Below are 26,729 nucleotides of genomic sequence, written 5' to 3'. Positions count from 1 at the left end.
GTGTTTGAAAAATAGTGCCAGTTGCTTTAAATTCTTTATTGTACAGATTTAGTCATTCTGGTCACACAACGTAATTTATCTCTTAGGTTATAGAGCAAAAATTGCAGTGCATAGTTTGGTAGTCATCAAAAGCATAGTCAACTCTCGGTATAATTTAATTTTACAGAAGTGTAACTGTGAAAAACATAATAGACAAAACCAATCGTGACTTGATGTTAAGAGAATTTTCTTTTATGAAAGGTGATCTGATACTACTTATTGGCCTTTGTGTACATTTAATCCAATGAAGTTAATTATCTGAAGAAGGGTCTCAGCCAGATGGGAGCGTGGAAGACGCACTCTGGAAATTACAAGGCTAAATTTACCAACCATATTCCGCTGCCACCATTTTGTTTGAGACCTGTACAAGGTGGCTTATCCTCATAGTCGAGTTGAGGTACTATGGCAAAGATAGGGTCCGAATGTAAATTTCAGGTAGCTCAGGGCGAGAGTATGTGCTGCGCACTCTCTGCTCATTGATACCACGAGCAGATACCGGCAAAATTTCCATTTTGTTTCAGAGCAATGCTCCTCTTAAAACCACAAAAATGTTCCACTTGCTGACAGCCTCCCTGTTCTCCCCTGCATGATCGTCTGATCTCACTGCCCCCGTTCCCCACCATAAATCCTTGTTCCTGATTTTGCTCTGTTTAACAACTGCCAAATTTTGCCTCATCCTCCCCAAAGATTAGTACAGATTCTGCTGCCCCAGCTCACTGTGCCTATTAAAACAAGGCCCAATCATTAACGTGACTATGGTCCTTGGTAAGACCATCAGAGCACCCACATAATCACATCATCCGCCTATGCCCAGAGTTGGAATTAAAACAGAATCTTGGCATCTGTATGCCTTAAAGTAATTCAACAGCTTTTAAAAACTAGGATTGTTATTAACATTGATTTTTAAAAATTACTTATTTATTTTTCAAAATGTCGTACATGAACCCGCAGCCTTCCATTACATCCAGCGCCCGGGAACTAATGGCCTTCCCAGTGAGACCTCGCCAGGGTGACATTTAGAGCCATAAACTCAGAGGTCTATAGCACAGAAAAGGCCCTTTCGACCATCGAAGTCTGTGCCGGTCTAACCCTATTTCCCAGCAATTTGTCCATAGCCTTGTATGCCTTGGGCTCGCAAATGCACATCTAAATACTTCTGAAATGATATGAGGTGCCTCCACCACCCTTTCAGGCAGCGAGTTCCACATTCCCACCACCCTCTGGGCAAAAAGGCTTTTCCTCACATCCCCTCTAAACCTCCTGCCCCTTACCTTATATCTATGCCCCCTTGTCACTGATCCTACCACCAAGGGGAAGTGTTTCTTCCTGTCTATTATATCTATGCCCCTCATATACATCTTTAGCCATCTCAATCATAACCCCCCTCAGTCTCCTCTGTTCCAAGGAAAACAATCCAACTCCATCCAATCTCTCTTCATAACTGAAACTCTCAGCCCAGGAAACATCCTGGTAAATCTCCTCTGCATCCTTTCCAGTGCTATCACATCCCTCCTATAATATGGATTCCAGAATTGCACACAATACTCTAGTTGTGGCCCAACCAATGTTTTATTCAGTTCCAGCATAACCTCCCTGCTCATAAACTCAATGCTTCAGCTAATAAAGGCAAGTATCACGTACACCTTCTTAACCCTGTATCCACCTGCTCTGCTACCTTAAGGGACAGGTGTGCATGCACACCAAGGTCCCTCTGATCCTTCCCAGGGTCCTGCTAATTATCATGTATTTCCTTCCTTTGTTTGTCCTTTCCAGGTGCATCACCTCACACTTATTTGGATTGAATTCCATTTGCCACCGACTAGCCCATCTGACCAGCTCGTCAATATCCTCCTGTCATCAAAGGCTATCCTCCTCACTATTTTCCACCTCACCAATTTTCGTATCATCCGCAAACCTACATTCATATCTAAATCTTTTATATAAACCACAAACAAGGGACCCAACACTGATCTCTGCGGAACCCCACTGGACACAAGCTTCCAGTCAGAAAAACACCCCTCAACCATCACCCTCTTCTTCCTGCTACTCAGCCAATTCTGGATCCAATTTGCCAAATTCCCTTGGATTCCATTGATTCTTACCCTCGCTATCAATCTACCATATGGGACCTCATCAAAAGCCTTGTTGAAGTCCAAGTAGACTTTGTTAAATGCATTGAGATTTCCCTCATCTACACATTTGGTCACCTCTTCGAAAAATTCAATCAAGTTAGTCAGATGTGACCTCCTCTTAAAACCATGCTGACTGTTCTTGATTAATCTCAGTCACAGGTGGGCATTGCTAAGGTGCTCTAGAACATGTCCCGGTCACTGAAGACCATGTCCAGATGCAGATGGATGTTGGAGAGACACTGCAGAGCATGGCCCGCTCACAGAGGGGCATCGCTGAGGGCATCAACACCATGGTGCAGACATTGGGGAGCCACCAGGTTGGCAGAGTGAGAGTGGGACGCAGCCGTTAATTCGCACCCTTAAGTGTGGGTGAATACCGGTGTGGCTCTCACCCAAACAGCCAACGGGAAACACCCTGCCAAACCCACCCAAAATTATATTTAGAAATGTTTCAGTTAAATCACGTGACATCTCAAACCCATTGTGTCCTTCCGAGTTACTGACGGACCTCGAAGATCCCTTAAGCCCATTAAGGAAGCCACTGTGGAAATAATTAGAATGCATTACAATTGCAATATTGGTGACCATCACAGAACTGTTGGCTATTTAAGGGTTATGCTCTTTTCAAGCAATGGAACAGAAATGAATCATGGTGACCTCCAGTCATGTCACTGTCTATACTTAGTACTATAACTGAGACAATAATTTGCTTCGAAGGCTCAACATGTAATACTCACTCCCAAAAAGTCCAAACCTCATAGTACTCGACAAAGCAATCACTAATTCCACCTACATGAGCCCAGTGATGTACACTGCATGTTGAGTTACAAATGGAAATACAATGTGTGGGGAAATGCAGAGATTGGAAAGAGAAAGCGATGTTGGCAGCCAACGATTAGAACCTGGGCTGGGATTCTCCCCTACCCGGCGGGGCGGGGGGTCCCGGCGTGTTGGAGTGGCGTGAACCACTCCGGCATCGGGCCGCCCCAAAGGTGCGGAAGTCTCCGCACAGTAGCATAGTGGATAGCACGATTGCTTCACAGCTCCAGGGTCCCAGGTTCGATTCCGGCTTGGGTCACTGTCTGTGCGGAGTCTGCACATCCTCCCCGTGTCTGCGTGGGTTTCCTCCGGGTGCTCCGGTTTCCTCCCAAAGTCCAAAGATGTGCAGGTTAGGTGGATTGGCAATGATAAATTGCCCTTAGTGTTGGGTGGGGCTACTGGGTTATGGGGATAGGGTGGAGGTGTTGACCTTGGGTAGGGTGCTCTTTCCAAGAGCTGGTGCAGACTCGATGGGCTGAATGGCCTCCTTCTGCACTGTAAATTCTATGATTTAGGGGCCAAGCCCTCACATTGAGGGGCTAGGCCCCCGCCGGAGTGGTTGGCACTCCGCCGGCTGGCGTGAATGGCCTTTGGGATACAAATCTAATCAGACACTCATCTACCCGCTCTTGGGGTTCCTTGAGCCTTCAGGACGAAGATCTGCCAATTAGATGGCCGGCAACTCTTCATCTCCAGCAACACTAACAGGAGAGGCAGTCCCTTCTGGGACTTCAGGAGGGCCGGGATGAGGAGCAACCGTGGATACCCTGGAACCCAGATAAGTGGAGCGGCCTTGTTGGTCAGGCAGCCGTGAGGTGGAAAAGCGATGGAGCAGTGTGAAAGCTTGGGAGAGTCTTCCTGTTGGGTTGGTTCTTGCCACTGATGGGGCCTTCTGTTGGGCACGGGTGCCCGAATATAAGGGACTCTCCTCCAACCTGCAGGCAGGCTATGGCTGGGATGGGTCCTTAATTGACTACTTCAGAATAGGGGCCATAAGACCATAAGACATAGGAGCAGAATTAGGCCACTCGGCCCATTGAGTCTGCTCCGCCATTCAATCATGGCTGATATTTTCTCATCCCCATTCTCCTGCCTTGTCCCCATTACCCCTGATTCCCTTATTAATCAAGAACCTATCTATCTCTGTCTTAAAGACACTCCGTGATTTGGCCTCCACAACCTTTTGGGACAAAGATGCTTCCTTTTTAAAAACTATGTGTAACATTCTCTGATTAGAATTACAGCCATGCCCGCTGGTGGCCATATTTGGGGTTTCAGTCCCTCCAACAGTTCACTCTGGGGTAAAGGTGGACATTATTGCGTTTGCTTCATTGACAACCCAGAGGCCGATACTGCTTTGTTGGAGCTCTTCCGCTCCGCCTCGTGCTTCTGGCTGGTTCGGGGACGTAATGTCCTTTTTGCATTTGGAGAAAATAAAATTTACCATCTTGTTGAGAGATTCTACCTGAGATGGCAACTATTAACCTCCTTTTTCAAAGATCTAGCCACTGTTAGCTGTTAGGGCTGTTAGAGATTTTGGGTATAGAGTTTAAGTTAATTACTTTTTCCTTATTTTGTTTGTATTATTGGGGAAAAATCTTTTTGTTCTTATATTTGTTCTATACTGTACCTGTTTTGCATTGGAAATATGTTGCGTTTGTTGCAAAAAATTTAAAATCCTAATAATATAAGAATTACTAGAAAAACTTTAGGAACTGGCAAGCACAACATCTACCATTAGGCTGGCTGGTTTATGCCCACAACCTACAGTAGTGCCATGGCACTAGAATATCAGAAGGCTTGGACCAATACCTCGATATCAACCAGCACACCTGCTCTTTTTATTAGCAAATGGAAGGAGCAGCAGGAAATTGGATTTAGATGTGACATGCAAAGTGACACAAGGGGCAAGGGCCATTATACAAAAGGCTGGGCATGGAGAAAAAGATGGATGATTCTGCACATGATCCTCAGGTTGGACCAGCCATCTAAAATGTTGTTATAGAGCCCATTTACATATTTCAACACCCTTGTTGTAGCGAAGACCACCTGCGGGATTCTCCATCAGCTGGCTGTGGAAAATGGGGCTGGAATCCATCCCGCCTGCCACTGGCAGAACATATCAAGAAATCAAAACACACGTGAAATAAAACATAATAGGCACTATCTATCTGAATGGGAACAGAGTCCCATAGCGTGCTTCGCTGGGTGTTTCCCGGCACTCGGAGCGCCATGAAACACCACATCATCGAACGGCCATTTAGGTGGATCGGGGGCCTCGACGGGGAATGCGCAGGCCGAGGCTGCTCTTAGTCCTGTTCGTCGGAACGCCTCAGTGCAGGGAGAGATCGGGATGCCAATTTTAAATGGCATCCCAACCTCTCAAACCCCCTGAACGTAACCCCCCCTCCCGAGCCCCAACTCACCTTTAAGGGGGTCCTCAGTCCTCTTGCACACCAGGGCCCAATCCCAATCATGTGAAAATGCCAGCTTGGTACTTTGGCAGTACCAGCCTGACACCCTGACAGTGCCACCTGAGCACCTTGGCAGTGCCAACTGGCACCCTGACAATGCCCCTGCCAGTTCTACCTTGGCAGTGCCTGGGTGGCACCCAGGTGGCAATGCCAGGGTGCCAGGCTGGTAGCACCAGAGTGCCACCCTATCCAGAGGGCAAGTACTTTGGGCCTCCAATCCCCTGGGAAATGCCCACATGTCCTGTTCCATCTGGTCCCCATTTGTGGAGACCAGCACTTGCCTGAGGTCTAAAGGCAAGGGGGTTAGGTACCATGCCTTAGTTAGATCACAGGAATGCATATTAGAGATAGACTAGCTGTCTCACTCTAATATGTAGATTTGCAAGAAAGTGATCTCGCCACAGTGGGTGGGATTCACATTGCAACTTTTCGCGAGATGGCATTAGATCTCAGGAGGTGTGGCGAGGGATCTCCCTGCATCTGCCGGCCATTCCGCACTGCTTTTCGGGCGCAACACGGCCGGTAGATCTCATCCTATAACTCTCTGCCAACATGTATTTGTAAACTTTAAGCTAAAAGGTAAAGGGTAAGTTCATCATTAATGGGGTTCTGGCTGCAGTTATGCTGCTACTACTAAGCTAACGTCATTGTTTTCCTGCGCATTGATGCAAAAATGGGAGCATAACTTAGGAGCCAAATCACACTTTGAAGCCGAATGACGTGAGACTCCTCACAAAACTCATCTGATACCACTTGGGCTTCGCACTAAATGCTACCACCAGCTCAGTATCAGGCCACGTTGATAAAGTACATCAATAATGGACTTCTTGGAAACATTTCAAAACTTAGCATGGAAACAGTTTTTTTCAATTTTGAGACAGAAGTAACAAGTAGCCTAACAAGACGCAACTCCACAAAGCTCCTCCGTAGTCAAGCATTGCAAACACAGGAAGTGCATTGCAAGAATGTTGCCGAGTGTGATGTGGTCCTAATCAAGGTTTCCTAATGGTTTATGTGGTAGCCAGCATTGTTTATATATCACATACGAGATGTAATACGATAAGGCTCCTGTACTACAGGTACGGGGGTAGATCCCTGCCTGCTTGCTCCACCCAGTAGGCAGAGTATAAATGTGTGTGCTCACCGAGCTGCAGCCATTTCGGCAGCAGCTGCAGAAGGCTACAGATCTCTGCTTAATAAAGCCTCGATTACACTCTACTCTCATCTCGTCGTAATTGATAGTGCATCAGCTTAACACAGCTCTGCTAAGAGCAAATTGTACTCAAAATAGCAAATGTCTCTCCTAGCTTTACTGAAACAGATTGATATCTGTATAATAGCAGTAGCTTTTCACAGGTTAGAGATTTTGGTGCCAAATATTATTTAGTTGCTGGAGGACTAAGCATAGAGGAACTCCTTTAATCCGTTCACCAAATCTCAAAATTACCTGAACCTTTAACTAATGGGCTTTCGATCTTTCTAAGACACTAATGCTTCCCGTGCCGTCTATTCTTTATTTTTCACTTTTGATTTGTGATTAGTTAGTGCTCCTTTTGATTCTCTCCATTTTACCTGACTCATAATATCAAATTGTAACCAAGTGATTGTCAAGTAATCCAGCTAATTGTCAAGTATTTAGAGCACCAAATAGATATGAAATTTAAATTTTCATCTATTGTTCTTTTAGAAATAATTTTCCACATTTTTGGACTTGATATCTTATTGTAATTACTGGCCCGTCAACAGCTGAAATATGTACACTTGTTTACATACGTTTGATCAACGTGAAAAAATATGGCAAAGCATTAAAATTTGATAATTTATCATCGCTTTTTTGTTGACGTTATTGTGCTAAAAGTTATTGACTTATTAAGTATGCAAAAATATGTTTATTGAATAAAAGTGTAATTGTCTGACTGCACTCTCAGCACGGAACCCTGGGCGGGATTCTCCCATTTGGCGGCAGAGTGTCCACGCTGTCGGAAACGCCGTCACGTTTCACGGCGGCGTGACGGGCCGCTGGGAGTACCGATTCTGGCCCCTATAGGTGGCCAGCATGGCGCTGGAGCGGTACACGCCGCTCCAGTCTCCCAACCCGCCGCAAACTGTGCGCTGCGCCAACCCGCGCATGCACGGTGGCCTCCCTCAATGTGCCGGCCCTGTCGCAACATGGCGCGGGAGTTCAGGGGCCGGCGTGTAACAAAATAGGCCCGGGGAGCGGTGGGCCCAGATCGCGGGCCAGGCCCCATCGGATGCCTCCGCCGGGGTCGGAGCCCCCCTCCCCCCAGGCCTGACCCTGTGCGCAGAGTTCCCACCGGCTGCGACCAGGTGTGGACGGCGCCAGCAGGACTCCGCCTTTTTAGAGCGGCCGCTCGGCCCACTTGGGCTGGAGAGTCGGCGGCCCGGCCTACGCCCGTGACCGGCGCCGCGCCAAATGCACCGACGCCAATGCCGCCGATTCTCCACATTCTTCGGACCGGCGCGGGGCTGGGAGAATCCCGCCCCATGTCTTACAGAGGTTGATTCTGGACATTTGGGGGAGACTCGGTTTTTTTCATCATTAGTTTAAATAGGGGCAGGGAATGGCAATGTCACATCTGTGCTCATTACCATCGAAAGTCTGCATTGTTGGTAGATTCTCAGCATGTACGTTATAGCACGAGGAGATCATTGAGCCGTGTTGACCAGTGGCACCAAGGAAAGATCCCTGTGGGCCACAGAATGCCTGAACTGAAGAGTCCTCCCATCTGAAGGCTGTCAGCTTTTACTGGCCAGGCTCCCTATGTAGTGTACAGCACCCACACTGCCTGTAGAGTATCAGCGGCAGTTGGATGAGGCCCTCAAAGGACTATTAATTAGCTACTTAAGGGTATTGATTGGCCTCTGAGTTAAAGGCCATCCTCGCCCTTCCTTGCCATTTACTTAAAACAGTGAGGAATTGGGAAGTCTGTCCTCAGCAATCCCACCCGATTCGACATACACCCCATGTCTTGGGGGGTGGAGCGGGAAGGGATGCGGTAGAATTGAATGACGTTCGTTGAGTACAACATTTGTCACTCAATCTTAAGAAGGACACATGGACATATCAGGAACATTTCAGAGAAAATGATCAGGATGATTCCAGGCTTCAAGTGACTAACTTATGAAGAAAGGCTCAACTAACCCAACTTCTCTGCACTGGGTGAAGGCGAAGAGGAGACTACTGTGAAACAGGTCTTCAAAATTACAAAAGGCACCAATCAGTTTAATTTGGGCAATAAGCAAAATGTTGAAAGAATACCAGTGAACGGTTCGGGTTGGAGGCAAGATTTCCTTGCCCCTTACACAGAGTGAACAGACTCCTGGAAACGATAGTGGCTTCCAAATCAAGGAGAGAAGGGAATTGTGTAGCAAAGGCATTTAAGGAGGTGTTCCTGAGGGTGATGTGGAGATGCCGGCGTTGGACTGGGGTGAGCACAGTAAGAAGTCTTACAACACCAGGTTAAAGTCCAACAGGTTTGCTTCAAACACGAGCTTTCGGAGCGCAGCTCCTTCCTCACCTGAGGGTTCCCACCTGACTTGTTCCTGAGGGTGGAATGTAGATAATTGAATATATTGCTACAAAATGAAGAGCACTATGCCAGAGCGGTTGGAATCGGAATAGCTAGAATGAAGGCTCAGACATCAATGGTTGTAGACGCTGACCAGGGCAAGATCATAGAAGGAGTACAATGATTTTCAATTCAGTAGGAAATGGGACGCAAGTAGAGGTCGGAAAGGACAAATAATTTGGAATTAAATGGAAAAACATGGAAATTGAATAGAATGAAGCCATTTGGCCCAATCAGTTATTTCAGTGTTTACGCTCCATGTGAGCAAATAGTTCTAATCACATTTACCCACCCTGTTCCCATATCTCTTTAACTAGTTTTTCTTTGTCCTGCTGTCTGATCTAATCTTGAATGCTTGACATTGTTTCTACTTCAACCACTAATCCTAGAAGTGAATTCCACAGCTATAGAAGGACATGTAATGGAGGATAAGGATATTATTGCGGGATAGGTTGCAAGTTTTTGGATGGCTTGGAATTTCTGTGAAGAACTCAAAAGGTTGGGGAGTAAGCAATGTTATGGGGTAGAAGCATACAGCTTTATTAGTGTATAATGCTGCGGAGCTATGTTGATGTCAAATTATAATTTCAAATTCATCTGCTGGACTCACAAATGGAACTTTACTAAACAGGCAGTTTCTACTGCTAAAACAAAGACTCTGACTTAAGATGGTTGCCACAGGTCACCAGCTGTTAGGAACTTCAACTTGTCCAAACTCCTGGAAGCTTCTAAAAGGTGGCTGACAGTGAACATGACTAGACAGTATCATTGTGGAATTGTGTACCTGCTTTTGTCAAGAGTTACCCCAAAACAGCAAGAGTAATAATAAAATAAAATAAATAAATAACCTTTATTGTCCCAAGTCGACTTACATTAACACTGCAATGAAGTTACTGTGAAAAGCCCCTAGTCGTCACATTCCGGAGTCTGTTCGGGTACACAGAGGGAGAATTCAGATTTCTCAGCTGGTACGGGAATTGAACCCGAGCTGGCCTTGTTCTGCATCACAAACCAGCTGTCGAGCCCACTGAGCTAAACCAGCCCAGACCTCAACTAAACTAAGACCTCAGATCTTCTGTCTCCCAGACGACTAAGTAATAAAGGAGAGACTGATAGGAAAGTAATAAGAACCACTATTGTATGTCAATGATTTTGACCATGGGAGGTGAGAACTCTGGGGGCATTCCATATCAGTGGATAGGTTCACAGTGTGAAATAAGCAGGCAGAGTTCAATTCAGTTGAGTGTGAGAGGCAAGCAGCCTTTTTCCTGTCTTCAGATATTCCATCTCTCGACATTCAAGCCAGCAGAATTTTGAAATAAAAGAACATTCAAAAATCAAAAGGTTGAAGTTTTTAGAGAGTCGGCGGGAACACATCCCCACCCACTCCAATAGGCCCACTGTGTTGATTGACAGAGAAATTCTAAAGACTTTGAATTCTAAAGCAGCATTCTCAACCCCAAAAAACAAGGACTACGGCTTTAAGAACAACCTCAGCCACGAATAATCATGAAGGGCTTATAATCAGTGAACATTTCACGTCTTGCCTTCTTTCATTCAATTGTAATTTGGCCAAAAGTTAACCTCCTCTACTATATAACTTGCATTTTTGCATGTGTGTGTTGTGTGTCTTTTGATGGTTGGGACATGTGTGTTTACCTTTTTTAAATATCTTCACCTGGGTGGTTTTTAGTACAAGAAAAACTAAAGCCTACTCGTTTAAACTCAAGAAAATCTGTCAGACTGAGTTTTTTTTACAACAGTGCATAAATAGTTAACTACATACACTGAATTACATTCATCCTTATGAAGTTAAAACTGCTATAATCAATCAAGGAGTGAGAATTGAGATAGCATAGGTTACAAAAGCAGGGAGGTCATGTTGGAGTTGTATAGAACTTTGGTGAGGCCACAGCTGGAGTACTGTGTGCAATTCTGGTCACCACATCATAGGAAGGATGCGATTGCATTGGAGGGGGCGCAGAAGGGATTCACTAGGGTGTTGCCTGGGATGAAATATTTAAGTTATGAAGGTAGGTTGGATAGGCTTGGGTTGTTTTCACTGGAGTAGAGAAGATTGATGGGCGACCTGATTGTGGTGTGCAAGATTATTCCCAGGTGGTCTAGTGGTTAGGATTTGGCACTCACACCGGCGTGACCTGGGTTTGTTTCCTGGTCTGGGAATGATCGCTTTGAGGCGGCACGTGGCATACTGGTTAGCACTGCTGCTTCACAGTGCCAGGAACTCGGGTTCAATTCCAGCTTTGGGTCACTGTCTGTGAGGAGTTTGCACTTCTCCCTGTGTCTGTGTGGGTTTATTTTGGTGCTCTGGTTTCCTCCCACAGTCCAAAGATGTGCAAGTTAGGTGGATTGGTCATGCTAAATTTCCCCTTAGGGTGCTGTTGCAGGAATAGGATGAGGGATTGGGCCGAGGTAGTGCAGTTGTTCAAAAGGTCGGTGCAGACCCGATGGGCTGAATGGCCTTCTGCACAATAGGGATTCTATGATTCTATGATTATGAGGAGCATGGATAGGACCCAGCTGTTCCCTTTAGTTGAAGGGCGAGTTACGAGGGAACACATCAAGGTCAAGGGCGCAAGGTTTTGGGTGGATTTGAGGAAAACTTTTTTACCCAGAGGATGGTGATGCTCTGGAATGCGCTATCTGGGATGGTGGTAGAGGTGGGTTGCCTCACATCCTTTAAAAATTACCTGAATGAGCTCTCGGCACATCATAACATTCAAGGTTATGGGCCAAGTGCTGGCAAATGGGATTAGTTAGGCAGGTCAGGTATTTTTCATGCATCAGTGCAGACTTGATGGGCCGAAGGGCCTCTACACTGTGTGATTCTTGATTCTGAGAACAGAGAGGAAGCCCTTGCGAAAGTCCTCACCTGGATGTAACAAGAGAATATGGGAGTTGATTAACTAGTGCACAGTGGGACTTTCATCCCTCAGGGACAGGAACCCTCTGTAGCAGCTCCATATTCCTAACAGCAACAGAATAAAGTAGTGCTCAGGGCTGGGGCTACAAGGAGTCCTGAATAACAAGGGAAGCTGTCTCCCGGATGCCAGGTAAGTCTCGGGAATTTGGGTGGTCATGGCCCAATGGGGAATGGGAACAGAGGGTGGTGGTGGAGTGTTCGAGTGGCGGGGGAAAAAGGACAAAAGGTGGGAGTTCCATCATGGGGGTGATGCCACTAATGGGCACATGGGATCTGACCTCAAAGTAGAAACCCCATCCTGCTTGATTGTAGCTCGGGCTGTCAAAGCTGGCAGACCATTTGCCTTGCTCTCAGCTTCTCCCGCAAATTAAAAAATTGTGATCCTGACAGAATGAGGCCTTTAAGTAGCAGTTAATTGTTCACTTAGATCCTCAACAGGCCAAAGGGCTGGCAGATTGCCTGATTCCTTACCATGCCTAACTGCCCCACAATAAGGAAGACAGGTCAGAGACGGGCAGGAGGGTGGTCGGCTGTCCATCTGCTTTATTTTACGTGCCTCCCTCTCCCTCCATTAACATTTGGGAGCTGTAAAATCTACCCCTGGTCATTAGACTAAAGAATTCCAAATTGTGATGTAGTGTGATCAATGCCTTTATATTTTGTCTGTAGTCCAGGGAAATCCTCTATTCAAGGAGAGAGGAAAGGATAAAATAGGACAAACCAGGACACTACCAGCCGGTCAGTCTAACCTCAATGGTGGGGAAACTATTGGAAGCAGGCAAATAAAGTCATTAAGAAGGCATATGGTATACGTGCCTTTATTAGCTGAGGCACAGAGCTTAAGAGTAGAGAGGTTAATCTAGAACTATACAAAACATTGGTTAGGCCACAGCTAGAATACCGTGTACATTTCTGGAATCCACATTATAGGTGGTATGTGATAGCACTGGAAAGGATGCAGTGGGGATTTACCACGATGTTGCCTGGCATAGAGAATTTTTTAGTTATGAAGAGAGATTGGTTAGATAGGTGCTGTTTTCCTTGGAGCAGAGGGGGTTGAGGGGGGACATGATTGAGATGTATAAAATTATAAGGAGTACAGATGAGAGTAGATAAAAATAAACCTTTTCCCTTGGTGGAGGGATCATTGATCAGGGTGCCTAGATTTAAGTGAAGGGGCAGGAGGTTTGGAGGGGATGTTAGGCAAAACTTTTTCACCCAGAGGATGATGTGATTTTGGAACTCACTGCCTGAAAGGATAGTGGAGGCAGAGACAGTCGTAATATTTAGATGTGCGCTTCCAATGCCAAAGTGTACAAGGCTATGGGCCAAGTGCTGGAAAATGGGATCAGAATAGTGAGGTGGTTGTCAGCGCAGACTGGATGAGCCAAAGTGCCTTTCCTGTGCTGTAGACCTCTATGACTATGGGCGGAATTAGCCGGCCATTGGGATTCACTGTTCCCACCTGCAGCGTATCCCCGCCTGTGGATTTCCCAGCGGTGTGGGGTATCTTTGATGGGAAATCCCATTGACAAGTAGGGGGAATGGAGAATCCCACTGCCAGCAAACGGTACACCATGAGGAAACATGCTGCCGGGGATCACAGATTCCAGCCCTATCATTCATATCAGTGCTGATGTTCAGTGCAAAACGAAATGACAATGTTTGCTGACTAAACAATGCATCAGTTATACAGGGAGGATGCCGGAGGTAGTCTGGAAGGAGGTGAGGGATGACGATTGAGGGCAGGAATTATCTTTACACCTCAGCGGGTGTATTCTAACTTAGTGGTCTGTGTTCAAATTCAGGCTGAACCTTGAAAGCCTTTGACTCTAAACATGCAAATGTCATATTAATCATATTTTTCTCCCAGTGAAGAGCTTTGTCCCAAATAAATAAACATTTGGAATGTCAATTTGAAAAGAAAAAGCAATACGCTTTGTACGGACACACAATTTCCTATCTGCTGCAAAAAAATCTCCTACTTCATTTTCAGCCCATTGGAAGAGAACAGAATGATTGATGATAGCCAGTCTCCATTTAAACAGATAATTAAAGCAAAGAAACGAAATAATTTTAAAAAACGGTAGCTGAGATCAAAGAATAGTTTAATACCATTTGCAAGCATAAATGTTTTGCAATGACACTCACACATGTAAGAAGTGTTACAGATAGTAAAAGTTTCTACAAATATATAAAACAAAAAAGAGTGGCTAAGGTAAATATTGGTCCTTTAGAGGATGAGAAGGGAGATTTAATAATGGGAGATGAGGAAATGGCTGAGGAACTGAACAGGTTTTTTGGATCGGTCTTCACAGTGGAAGACACAAATAACATGCCAGTGACTGATAGAAATGAGGCTATGACATGTGAGGACCTTGAGAGGATTGTTATCACTAAGGAGGTAGTGATGGGTAAGCTAATGGGGCTAAAGGTAGATAAGTTTCCTGGCCCTGATGGAATGCATCCCAGAGTGCTAAAAGAGATGGCTAGGTAAATTGCAGATGCACTAGTGATAATTTACCGAAATTCACTAGACTCGGGTGGTCCCGGCGGATTGGAAATTAGCAAATGTGACACCACTGTTTAAAAAAGGAGGTAGGCAGAAAGCAGGAAATTATAGGCCAGTGAGTTTAACTTCGGTAGAAGGGAAGATGCTGGAATCTATCATCAAAGAAGAAATAGCGAGGCATCTGGATGGAAATTGTCCCATTGGGCAGACGCAGTATGGGTTCATAAAGGGCAGGTCGTGCCGAACTAATTTAGTGGAATTTTTTGAGGACATTACCAGTGCAGTAGATAACGGGGAGCCGATGGATGTGGTATATCTGGATTTCCAGAAAGCCTTTGACAAGGTGCCACACAAAAGGTTGCTGCATAAGATAAAGATGCATGGCATTAAGGGTAAAGTAGTAGCATGGATAGAGGATTGGTTAATTTTTTTATTTTATTTTATTTTTTATAAATTTAGAGTACCCAATTATTTTTTCCAATTAAGGGGCAATTTTAGCGTGGCCAATTCACCTAACCTGCACATCTTTGGGTTGTGGGGGTGAAACCCGCGCAGACACAGGGAGAATGTGCAAACTCCACACGGACAGTGACCCAGGGCCGAGATTCGAACCCGGGTCCTCAGCGCCGTAGGCAGCAATGCTAACCACTGTGCCACCGTGCTGCCCTCAGGATTGGTTAGTTAATAGAAAGCAAAGACTGGGGATTAATGGGTGTTTCTCTGGTTGGCAATCAGTAGCTAGTGGTGTCCCTCAGGGATCAGTGTTGGGTCCACAATTGTTCACAATTTACAGAGATGATTTGGAGTTGTGGACCAAGTGCAATGTGTCCAGGTTTGCAGACGACACAAAGATGAGTGGTAAAGCAAAAAGTGCAGAGGATACCGGAAGTCTGCAGAGGGATTTGGATAGGTTAAGTGAATAGGCTAGGGTCTGGCAGATGGAATACAATGTTGACAAATGTGAGGTTATCCATTTTGGTAGGAATAACAGCAAAAGGGATTATTATTGAAATGATAAAATATTAAAACATGCTGCTGTGCAGAGAGACCTGGGTGTGCTCGTGCATGAGTCGCAAAAAAGTTGGTTTACAGGTGCAACAGGTGATTAAGAAAGCAAATGGTATTTTGTCCTTCATTGCTAGAGGGATGGAGTTTAAGACTAGGGAGGTTATGCTGCAATTATATAAGGTGTTAGTGAGGCCACACCTGGAGTATTGTGTTCAGTTTTGGTCTCCTTACTTGAGAAAGGATGTACTGGCGCTGGAGGGTGTGCAGAGGAGATTCCCTAGATTAATCCCAGAGCTGAAGGGGTTGGATTACGAGGAGAGGTTGAGTAGACTGGGATTGTACTCATTGGAATTTAGAAGGATGAGGGGGGATCTTATAGAAACATATAAAATTATGAAGGAAATAGATAGAATAGATGCGGGCAGGTTGTTTCCACTGGCGGGTGAAAGCAGAACTAGGGGGCATAGCCTCAAAATAAGGGGACGTAGATTTAGGACTGAGTTTAGGAGGAACTTCTTCACCCAAAGGGTTGTGAATCTATGGAATTCCTTGCCCAGTGAAGCAGTTGAGGCTCCTTCATTAAATGTTTTTAAGATAAGGTTAGATAGTTTTTTGAAGAATAAAGGGATTAAGGGTTATGGTGTTCGGGCTGGAAAGTGGAGCTGAGTCCACAAAAGATCAGCCATGATCTCATTGAATGGCGGAGCAGGCTCGAGGGGCCATATGGCCTACTCCTGCTCCTAGTTCTTATGTTCTTATACATAGCTCTGCATTCAGAGCTGCCCCTTTCTAAGAAGAGATTCACTTCACTGGGCTCTTTCTGACCATATTTCCATTTATAATAAAACATTTTAAGAAGTATTCCACACCACTGCCAAAACAGTAAAACCACAAATTTCTTCCAGTTTGCTGTTAATATACCCTTCACTTTATTCTGTCATAACTTCCCCTTTCATTTTATCATTGCAATCCCTGCATTTACTGACATTAATCAACAATGTTTATTTGAAGGAACTGAGTGAAATTGCTCAAGCTTTCTCTCTTTCGGTCAACCTTTGATCAAGGTGACTGCAGAGTTGCTAACTGAAGTTTTCCACTGTTGTTAAATGCCAAACTTATGCATAGTGTGATCTTTTCAGTCATTAATTTTCTTTATGAAATGTAACTTGTCGAAAAGAAATAGCCCTTTATTTTGTATTGCAGTCCCTGCACTGGAATGGGCAGGCCTGATGTCCAACTGAAATTGAATGTTGGGCATTATTTCCATCTGATTGCTGACCTACTGAATCCCCAGGCAGCTTGCGGTAGACGAGCATCTGACCTTTGAGCTGCTACAACACCAATGGTGATCCATAGATATATCTCTGGAGATGTGGGGAGCTAACCAGAAACAGGGATAACCACGAACGGGAGTCAGAGCAGTGATTCGGAATTGGGCTGAAACAGCGATCAGGTAGGGTGGAGGGAGATGCAATGAGGAAGGATGCCCAGGTGGAGATTCGGAGGATATCGGCAATTGCCAGCATTCCCCACATCCTCACCAATGAATCAAAATCTCAAATGACAGCAGGCTTTTAACCAAGTAGTTTGGTCTGGATTTTTACCCAGACTCCAAAGATGAAAGGCCAATGTCTAATCAACTGTGCCGAGTTTCCCTATTTAAAGAAATGAATCAACACTACGTTAACCATTTTTTGTTGTAAATCTAATTCACTTATCTATTATAGTGTGTGGAAGAGGAATTTCATTTTTTTTTCCAGCTCTATTTGAAGTTACTTCTACATTCAAAGTTCAAACTAAATAAACATTACTTGTGCCTTTCAGCATTTTAAAGATCTGGATCACATCCCTTCTTCGTCATCTCCAATGAAAACACATTTAATTTTGTGAGTATCTATTCATAATTTAACGTCTGTTCAGAATCTTATTCAATGCATCAATGTCTCTTTGAAGTAAACGCGTCCAAAATACACAATGTTCTAATCAAAAGCCCTTGACATACATCCCAGATCTCAATTAGCCCTATTGATAACAGCTTTGTAATGACTAAATAATGATGTACACCATTCCTCAGCCCTTCATGTAGTTCAGATCCTTTTGAATGCTATCAATAGATCTGTTAACAACTTGCTACGTAACTTGGTGCCATCAAAAAAAATGTAATAATGGCACTGAAAATACAAACGTTCGTATCATTTATGGATAAGGTAAACTGCAGGGGAATCCTACATGGCTCGGCTAGACATCATCATCAGTCCATTTGTCATCACCTTCTGCTTACTATTATAAAGGCAATTTTCAAACCAGACAGCAAATTTTCATTACTTTCATGAATGTCAAATGTCTTTTGCATGTGGAGCTTTATCAAATGTTTTCTTAAAATCCAAGTATAAATTAATTTCCCTTAATTAGCCTCTTATGAAGCTACCTCCTCAAACACTCTTAATGAAGAATGAGGCATTAAAAATGCTATCTTCGATAACATCTATGCTCTTTAAACACAGGTGGAATCTTCTAAAATACTTTTTCTTCTTTTCCATTTTTAAAATTAAGGGGCTGAATTCTCCACCGTCGGTAATCTCCATTTTGCCGGCAGCCTGGGGATTTCCCGATGGCGTGGGGCTGCCCCACAATGGGAAACCCCATTGACCAGCCGGTGAAATGGAAAATCCCGACGGCGTGTCGCACCAGAAATCTGGTGCGGCGGGACAAAGAAACCCATCCATGATATACTGATTTGGTTAAAGTTTAAAGTTACGTTTATGTTGATTGAAAAATTGAGAAGGTACATTATTTCCGCCTCACCACTCGGATTCAAACTCATAATGTGAAGCAACGCGCATAACCATTAGCAAAAGAAGTTAAAATATTTTTTACCTTTCATTTCTGTTTGAATAACTGAGAAGAATATCTGTCCTTGCACCATTCCTGACCTAAATTGCTGCCGCATTTTGATGTGTTTACAATGTGCTTCAATCAGAATTTAGAATGTGCCTCCTGGAAACTTCCACTTATTCTTTAGAACCGCAAAGCAGTAGCTAATTGGCCAAGTCACATGTGGCAACATTAAAATATAATGGGAGGCGAATAACTAAAATTCTGGTGTTTAAAAAAATAAATAAAATCATCCTCTAAGGGTGAGCATTCAAATCTAATTTGAAATCTGACGGCCACCGTGGAAACAGAAAGCTTCCAGTTTAAGAAAAGTGCATTCCAGATAGCCCTCAAAAACTTTGCAAAATGGCTGTCCCGATAGGTCAAAAGTGTCAGAGAGATTAAAAACATGGGATATAGAGAAGATGCTCTTCCTTTATAGGTGAAATAATATCATTGCACTGGGGCTAATCTTATTTGTTTAAAACTTTTGTGGTGCATTTACAACAGGATGATTTCCTGATAAAGACTGATCAGATAAAAGGGAGAGCTAAAAGAAGATTTCTACACTTAGCAAAACTAATGATATACAGTCGCATGTACAGTTTTATTTTTGCCTTCCTGGAGTGATGGTAAAATTCTGCAACTGTCTTTCATTGCCAGTTGTTGTCTTGAAGGTTGCCGCTGCTTCAGTTTTCTTTCCCTCTGCTGCCCTCAGACCGAGTTATGGTTGGTACAAGCGTTAACCTTAAAAATCAGGTCTAATCATCAGCAACATATAAGGTTACTCACAGTGTTTCCAAGCTGTGAAGTCCATCAAAGCAATTCCTTCCAAGAGACTGAATATTGTTGTTATGAAGATGCCTGTAGATGACATTTGTATCTCATTTAGGAAAAGGCTATTCAGGGGATAGACTAAAAAGTTAAGCTCTTAGCATGTCAAATAGGCAGCACAATCAAAAACCAACTACAATAATCTAATTAGGAAAAGGAAAAAGGAAGGGAAGGTAAGAAAATATTGAAAGATTTTGCAACAAATACTGTGCTGCTTGCATCTTTAAAGGCAACAGTAGTAAGTTAGTGTATAATAGAACTGCTGTCACTTGCCATCTTTATTGAACAATGATTAGAATTAACAAATGAAAAAAACTGCTAGGACATATGCAATAGAGGGCAGAATTATCCAGACCTTCTACCGATGCGATCTCCCGTTCCCGCTGAAATCGACCGGCACCAACAGGGGAGGATTGTAAATCGTCATTGACATCAGCGGGACAGGAAGATCCCGCTGATGGCCAATGGCGAGCTACCACCGCTGGAGAAATTTTCTGGTTGTTTTCCGAAGTGGGAGGTGGGCCGCCTACTGTCAAACTGGTGGGAGCTCGCTCAGCTAGCAATGGCAACTTCCCAAAGATCGAGGGGCTGTGCTTACCTGCGTGCTCCAAACAGATTCTTTTCACGTTGGTCCAGACCTGTTGCAAACCTCGCCAACATGACGTCACATTAGTGGGGGTGGATGAAAACAAAATGTGGGTGGATGGTACTAAGCCCACTAAATGGTATTAAAATGTATTTAAATGGGGCATTCCAATCACTAGAGGGGGTGGGGGGGGGGGGGGGGGCGCGATTGCATTGTGAGATCTTGCTGGCGTGAATCTTGTTTTTCTGCTGTCATCAGATTTTGAACCCCCGTCGCCATTTAGGTCTCTGGCAAATGGGGGGTGGGGTCAGAGTTTTTTTTAATATCTAATTGATACGTCCATTTACTGCAAATCTAGTTTTGTCTATTTTGAGAAGTTAAGATGCAGGACAACAGCAATGGTGAAGGACATAACAATAGTTGAGCTTTTTAATGAAGCAGATTCATACAGTTGGATTTTTAATCTGTATTTCCCATGCACAATTTCCTTGAAATTTAAACAGATGTCCAATGAGTTGTACAATTTTGATAATCTCTACAGATGACCAAAATTAATTCCAAGTCAATCTGAATGATGTACATGATGGAAAGCTCCGAGTCCTAACTCTACAATGAGTGAATTGCAATGACAAAGAGATTAGACAAAGGCTTTATTGAGATTAAATGTGGGAGCTCAAGAAAGGAACAGAACAGACAACATGAAAAACTACTACTACAATACACACATGGTACTTTACCCCTGAAAGTCTGGATTAAAAACAAATGTAACTTTTCAAGTGAGTGTCAATCTACATGATGGAGTGTAGTCAAGGAAATCCTGTTGCTAGCTTTTGATTAAAGTCTGGTATTTTGCCAGCATTTTCCTGAAACTTCCATTTTATTGTAGTCAGGCATAGAGTTCTCTTAAGATTACTTTCCAAAATTAAGGGCAATTAACGATGAGCTCCATTTCAGTAATTAAATGCAGCAAATCATGAAAGAAATGCCTTTCGAATTATTCATGATTACGCCTGTACCTCACTAACTTCCATGTGGTGACATTGTTTAAAGCAGGTGAGCGTTACATCGACAACAGGAAGAGTGAGAGCAGTTCTCTTTGCTTTAGGACATAGTAACACCTATCCTCATTTCATCTAGTCTCCCTTGCCCAACACCTCACAAACCTCTTGTCATCAATCCAGCAGATGGAAAATATTTGGGCCCCAAGTGAGTCTAGCTGAAGGAGAAGTCAGAGATGATTTGGGTTTACAAACAATTACAATCTAGTATTCATTTATAATAAATGCTGCAAGTTTGAAGCTAAACTTATAGTGATTCCATATAAAGATCTATATATTGTACAGGTTAAAGAATCTTTGCAACCAATGTATATTTATGTGTACAGTGCCAGCCATGTGAGCAACTGAGTTATCAAGCTGTATTGTTGCAAATGAAGTATTTTTGCTTTGAAAATGGATGGGCTGGATTCTCCGCCGGCGAGATCCTCCATTTCACCGGCAGCGCACTCACACCCGCTGATTTCCCAATGGTGTGGAGGTGCCCACAATGGGTGCGGCGGGACGGAGAATCTCGTCCCATGTTTTTTTCCTTTGTGAAATAGAGAGCCACATAATCAAATGAGTACGGCCTTAAAATTACATCCTAATGGTTAAAATGTTCAGTCATAGAAGGCATTATTTACTGTTATACCTACATGAAATGAACGTATCCATAACAAGTTTTTTTACTTCATTGCACCTGAAAAATGGAATATTTCCTTTTCCAAATTTTTCACTCACTATTTTTCCCACCCCAGTTTGTGCCAGCTCAGTACAGCTAATGTCATATTTTGGAGAAAGAAAATTGTATTATGGCACATGGAACTTGGTTGAATTTATCCAAACCCACATCAGTAAAACAGTGGGGATGAGAAACCTTCTCACCATCAATCTGAAATCTTACTGCTAAGCTAACTAAAATACATTGATGTGCTGGAGAGCCACTGCATTCACACACAAACAAATTGACAGGAGCACTATGTGACATTGTAGACTTAAAATATATTTTAAAACTACAAGGACAGAGTTGTCTAAATATCACACCAGGCCTGCACAATTCCCATTTCCATTGTCAGTCACGCCAGGTGAATCCCATATCAGCAAAGCATAAATGGTGAAGTCTTGTTTCTTTTGAAGCTTTTACAGATAGATGTGGCTTTTGGTTCACACAGAATAGTCAGTGGCTGTTGATGGATGTTCTTGTGCACAGGAGGTTACATGCCAACAGAACATTAAAGGACCTGGCAACAATTTCACAGTAATTAAGAAACCTTAAAGAAAACCTACTTTCTTCTTAATACAATACGTCTGCAACACTTCAGCAAGCGAACACAGTCAAACACCTATTAGCTCCAGAGAATTGGAATTGAGCCAAGCTGCTCCTTGTAAATTTTGCACATAATTTATTTTTTGAACAATCGAGTTGTTAAAAATAACACCTTTGATTGACTTTTTTTCCACCTGCAAGGGACCTTCTCCTCACTTCATCATTTGAAAACATATTATTCTGGAAAATATATTTCAACCTCAAGGTGAGACTGAGATAGAAAGAATGTGCAGGCCTCAGCTCAGTTGCAGCACTTTCACCACTGAGTCAGAAGGTCATGGTTTCCAGGTTTGTGCAGAGGTTTGAGCTCATAATCGAGGCTGACATGCCAGTGCAATACTGGGGGACGCCAGACTGCTGAAAGTACCATATTATGGATCAGGCTGTGAAGCAGGGCCCCATCTTCAACAGACGTAAAATAACCTGCGATACCAAGGTTCAAAGAACATAGAACATAGAACAGTACAGCACAGAACAGGCCCTTCGGCCCTCGATGTTGTGCCGAGCAATGATCACCCTACTTAAACCCACGTAACCCGTATACCCGTAACCCAACAATCCCCCCATTAACCTTACACTACGGGCAATTTAGCATGGCCAATCCACCTAACCCGCACATCTTTGGACTGTGGGAGGAAACCGGAGCACCCGGAGGAAACCCACGCACACACGGGGAGGACGTGCAGACTCCACACAGACAGTGACCCAGCCGGGAATCGAACCTGGGACCCTGGAGCTGTGAAGCATTGATGCTAACCACCATGCTACCGTGAGGCCCCAAAGAAGGGGAAGGGAATTCTCCCTGGTATTATGGTCAATGTTTATCCCTCAATCAACATCACTAAAACAAAAGCAATGAGATAATGATCATAGGCCTTGTTATTTGCAAATTGATTGCCATATTCGTCTGCCTGAAAATAATGATACACTTCAGAAGTATTCTATTGGCTGTGAGGTTCTTCGGGATGTCCCGACATTATAAAAAATGCAATATAAATGAAACAGAGGCTGAGATGTAGGGAAAACTTGGATTGGGGAGGGGGAGACCTTGGGAAAAGGTCCAAGGATGGAATAAATGAGGAAGCTCTCATTTCCCCACCTATAGCCCGAGTAGCGAGACCTTGTGAACTTTAAACTTAGCTCTGGCCTCCCCTGCCATTAATTGGTCACTTGGGGGCCCTAATTGGCCAATGCTGGGTGGGACACTTGGTGCCTCACCTACCGCATGTAAAATTGCGGTGGGGACAAGGGCAGATGGATTGGTGCCATGAAGGGTGCTCATGGTGTTAGGCTATCCTCACCCCCTCACAACCCACACCTGGGGAGCTTTTAATTCTGCCTGTGGTGAAACATGGCAGTTACTAAGTGAGGTCCTACAAACAATAATGAGATTAATGATCAGATAATCTGTTTCAGCAATGTTGTTTGAGGGATGCATGTTAGCCAGAACACTAAGTGAATCCTTGCTCTTTTTCAGATAATATCATGGGATCTTTTATATCCGCTTCAACATTTCATCCACCAATGCAATACTCCTCCAGTATCACTGAAATATTACCCTGGATTATGAACTCAAATCCTATTTCCATTTCAAAACAGATGTCTGTCAATCAATGCAGGGAGCAGGTTCATAGATTTATCGCAAGTTTCAAAAGAAGTTTAAAAAACAGAGCTGTTAATCAATTTAAATCACAACATGAAGCATCACAACAGAGGCTGACAAAGCTTTAATTTTGTTTTGCTTTATGGCACTTTCTCTGATTGGAAAAAATACTACATCGCATGACAACATTTACACAATGGTGGTCAATGTAAAGGTTAACTGATCTTTGCAGGATAATTTTCTATATGCATCACTGTATTAAAACACATTTATATTACAATACAGAATCTAATGGTGACATTTTCAGGTGTCTAAACATTTTACACTTGCCTTTCATAATGTTTTTGACTCCTTGGCAGCGTTGCCCGAGTTGTCATGAAATATCGAAGGAGGTGCATAGTTTTAAGGCTTCCCACATCCAAGGAAACATAGGAAAATTGAGTGCAGGCGGTAGTACAATTTTTCTGTGGTGGTCACAATGGGGACCCCGCCCTTGGAAGTGGGGCATGTGCATATTGCACTTATTGTCTTCACAAATCACAAAATGGCCACCCAAGAATGATATGGGGTCAGGAAAGCAGAGAAAAAATGTTTTTCAAGCAATAAAAAATGAAGTTCAGCATTTCATGACCCGCTTTTCACCTTGTTTGGGAGGTTAAAAATCTAGATCTTGGAGTAGGATTTCAACCCACAAGTTCTGACTTAGAGGCAAGACTTAAACTGATAACTGATTGAGACACGATAAAAGAAAGCATTACAAGAAGCATTTTCCCTTAAAATTCCAGTAACCATCAATTTATAAATGTATTATCCTGCCGCCTGATAGTTCTAATAAAAAAGTTATTAATTCCAGATGCATTTGCCTTAGGGCTGACAATTTTAACTGTTTTCATCTTGACCAGGAGAAGAAGCATCAAGTGGTGGTCATTTCCTTCGACTAAAGTGAAACTTTGTCAGATCTGATTCCACCTCGTGAATTTGGATTGTGGCTTTCAATAGGGATGTTTCCACCATCCAAGGTGAACAGATGACAAATGATAAAAAGAAGGAAATGGGGTGGGTGGGGGGGGGGGGGGGGGGGGGGGGGGGGGGGGAGACACAGATTAAAAAGAAATAGATGGGTTTTCATTGAAGCTAATTACCATTCTTCACTTTAATACAAAATTCCGTAAACTTTTGAAATCTAAAATAAACAAAACAAGAATTGCTGGAAATGCTCAGCTGGTCTGGCAGCATCTGGAGTGAGAGAGAGAAACAAAAAGAGTTCACACGATGTGCCTGGTGAAAGGTCACCCGCTCCGAGACCAGAAATTCCCGCCCGAGGTCAACACAACTTTAAATGGTCCGTCAAAATTTCCTTCCCGCCCAGGGCGATTCCCGCAGTGGGCGGGACCAAAAAATCTACCCCCTTTTGTTTTTCTCTTTCCACAGTTGCTTCCCGACCTGCTGGATATTTCGAGGATTTTCCGTTTTTACCCCACCATTCTTAGTTGTTTTCCTGAAAAAACAATTCCAAAAAAAAAATTCCAATACTTACAGTACCACCAGGCTGGATAGGTTGACAAATGCATAGTCGGGGATGTGTGCTATTTTGTTGAGAGCTAGTGTCATTGCCTGGAGTGATGGCAAGTTGTTGAGAGCTCGAACAGGAATTTGAGTCAGCACATTATCATCAAGCCAAAGATGCCGCAGGGACTGCAAACCTTCAAAGCTGTTCTGAGGAATGTCTGAAATCAGATTTGCATCCAGACGTCTGTAAGGACAGTAAAGTTTAAATTACTTACTTTTTTTGAAGTTTTGTTGCATAACTAGTTAAGACTAATACAATTTAGATGTACAAATCAGATTTTTTTTACACGTGCACCTTCACACCCACACTCTTTTCCCTTTGAGGATTAGTGGCAGTATCTCCAAGCTGATTAATAGCCCGCTGAACCATGTTATGAACGTTCATTCCATGGCCAACAAACCCTGGTGTTGGATTCAAACCCAGGGCTTCTGGTACAGAGGATACAGCACGACCACTGTACCACAAGACAACCTACTCAAAATCAATTGTATCCATTTGTATAATTCAGACTAAGTGAAGCAGTTGGCTCTACCTCGTTGAATGTTTTTAAGGCAAAAATAGATAGATTTTTGAACAGTAAAGGAATTAAGGGTTATGGTGTGTGGGCAGGAAAGTGGAACCGAGTCCACAAAAAGATCAGCCATGATCTCATTGAATGGCAGAGAAGACTTGAGGGGCCAGATAACCTACTCCTGCTCCGAGTTCTTATGTCCTTGTAAACTGCAATGCCAGAAAACACATGTTTACAGAATATATAATGGAAATCCGTGATTCTGTTGAGATTAATTAGGCTGTTTGAAAATTTTAAATCTCAGATTGCGAAACAGTTGTGAGGCAAGGGCATTAAGGGTTATGGAATTGATGCAGATGGAAAGGTGTGAAGATACAGATACAATCTAACAAATCAGACTCAAAGGGCAGAATAACTTACTCTTGTTCCCATGTCCCTTTCAAATTGTGATAAAGTTAAGACTGGTTGGAAAGAAAACCTGACAGGAGGTAGAGTAGTAAGGTACTCGGGTAAGGAAGAATACAGTTATAATGGTACCTTACTACGTGTATCAGCGTGAAACCGTTCTGTGTGCGCATCAAGTTAAAAACAAAATTATAACACAAGAGACTGCCTAATGCCATAAACCACGGGTTTTGATTACCTTTCAGGAGACACAATTCCAGTTTACATTGAGTGTAATCTAACTGCAGCTTCAAACAAGAATAAAGTTTGACTACATCAATTCATTTTTTTAAAGTTGATGGTCAGTGTCACACATAAAACATCAGCAAGTTCACTTTTTCCGTATTCAAGTAGGTTGATGAAGAAATCACAATAAAATTTGCTCCCCTGAAATTACTTAAATTCTCATTCCAAAGTAAACAAAC

General features: G+C 43.4%; 1 protein-coding gene across 1 annotated transcript in view; it reads right to left on the bottom strand.

Annotated features, from left to right (window-relative positions):
- Positions 1-26,729, bottom strand: part of LOC119978360 (leucine-rich repeat-containing G-protein coupled receptor 6-like) — a 294,338-nt gene that overhangs the window by 55,053 nt on the left and 212,556 nt on the right. Inside the window, 2 exon segments of the mRNA XM_038819949.1 lie at positions 19,185-19,256; positions 25,317-25,532. Coding sequence (XP_038675877.1) covers positions 19,185-19,256; positions 25,317-25,532 — 288 coding nt within the window.

The sequence above is a fragment of the Scyliorhinus canicula genome, chromosome 15 (genome assembly GCF_902713615.1).
Source record: "Scyliorhinus canicula chromosome 15, sScyCan1.1, whole genome shotgun sequence".
In the NCBI taxonomy this organism is placed as follows: Eukaryota; Metazoa; Chordata; class Chondrichthyes; order Carcharhiniformes; family Scyliorhinidae; genus Scyliorhinus; species Scyliorhinus canicula.
This window is presented reverse-complemented; position numbering and strand designations above follow the sequence as displayed.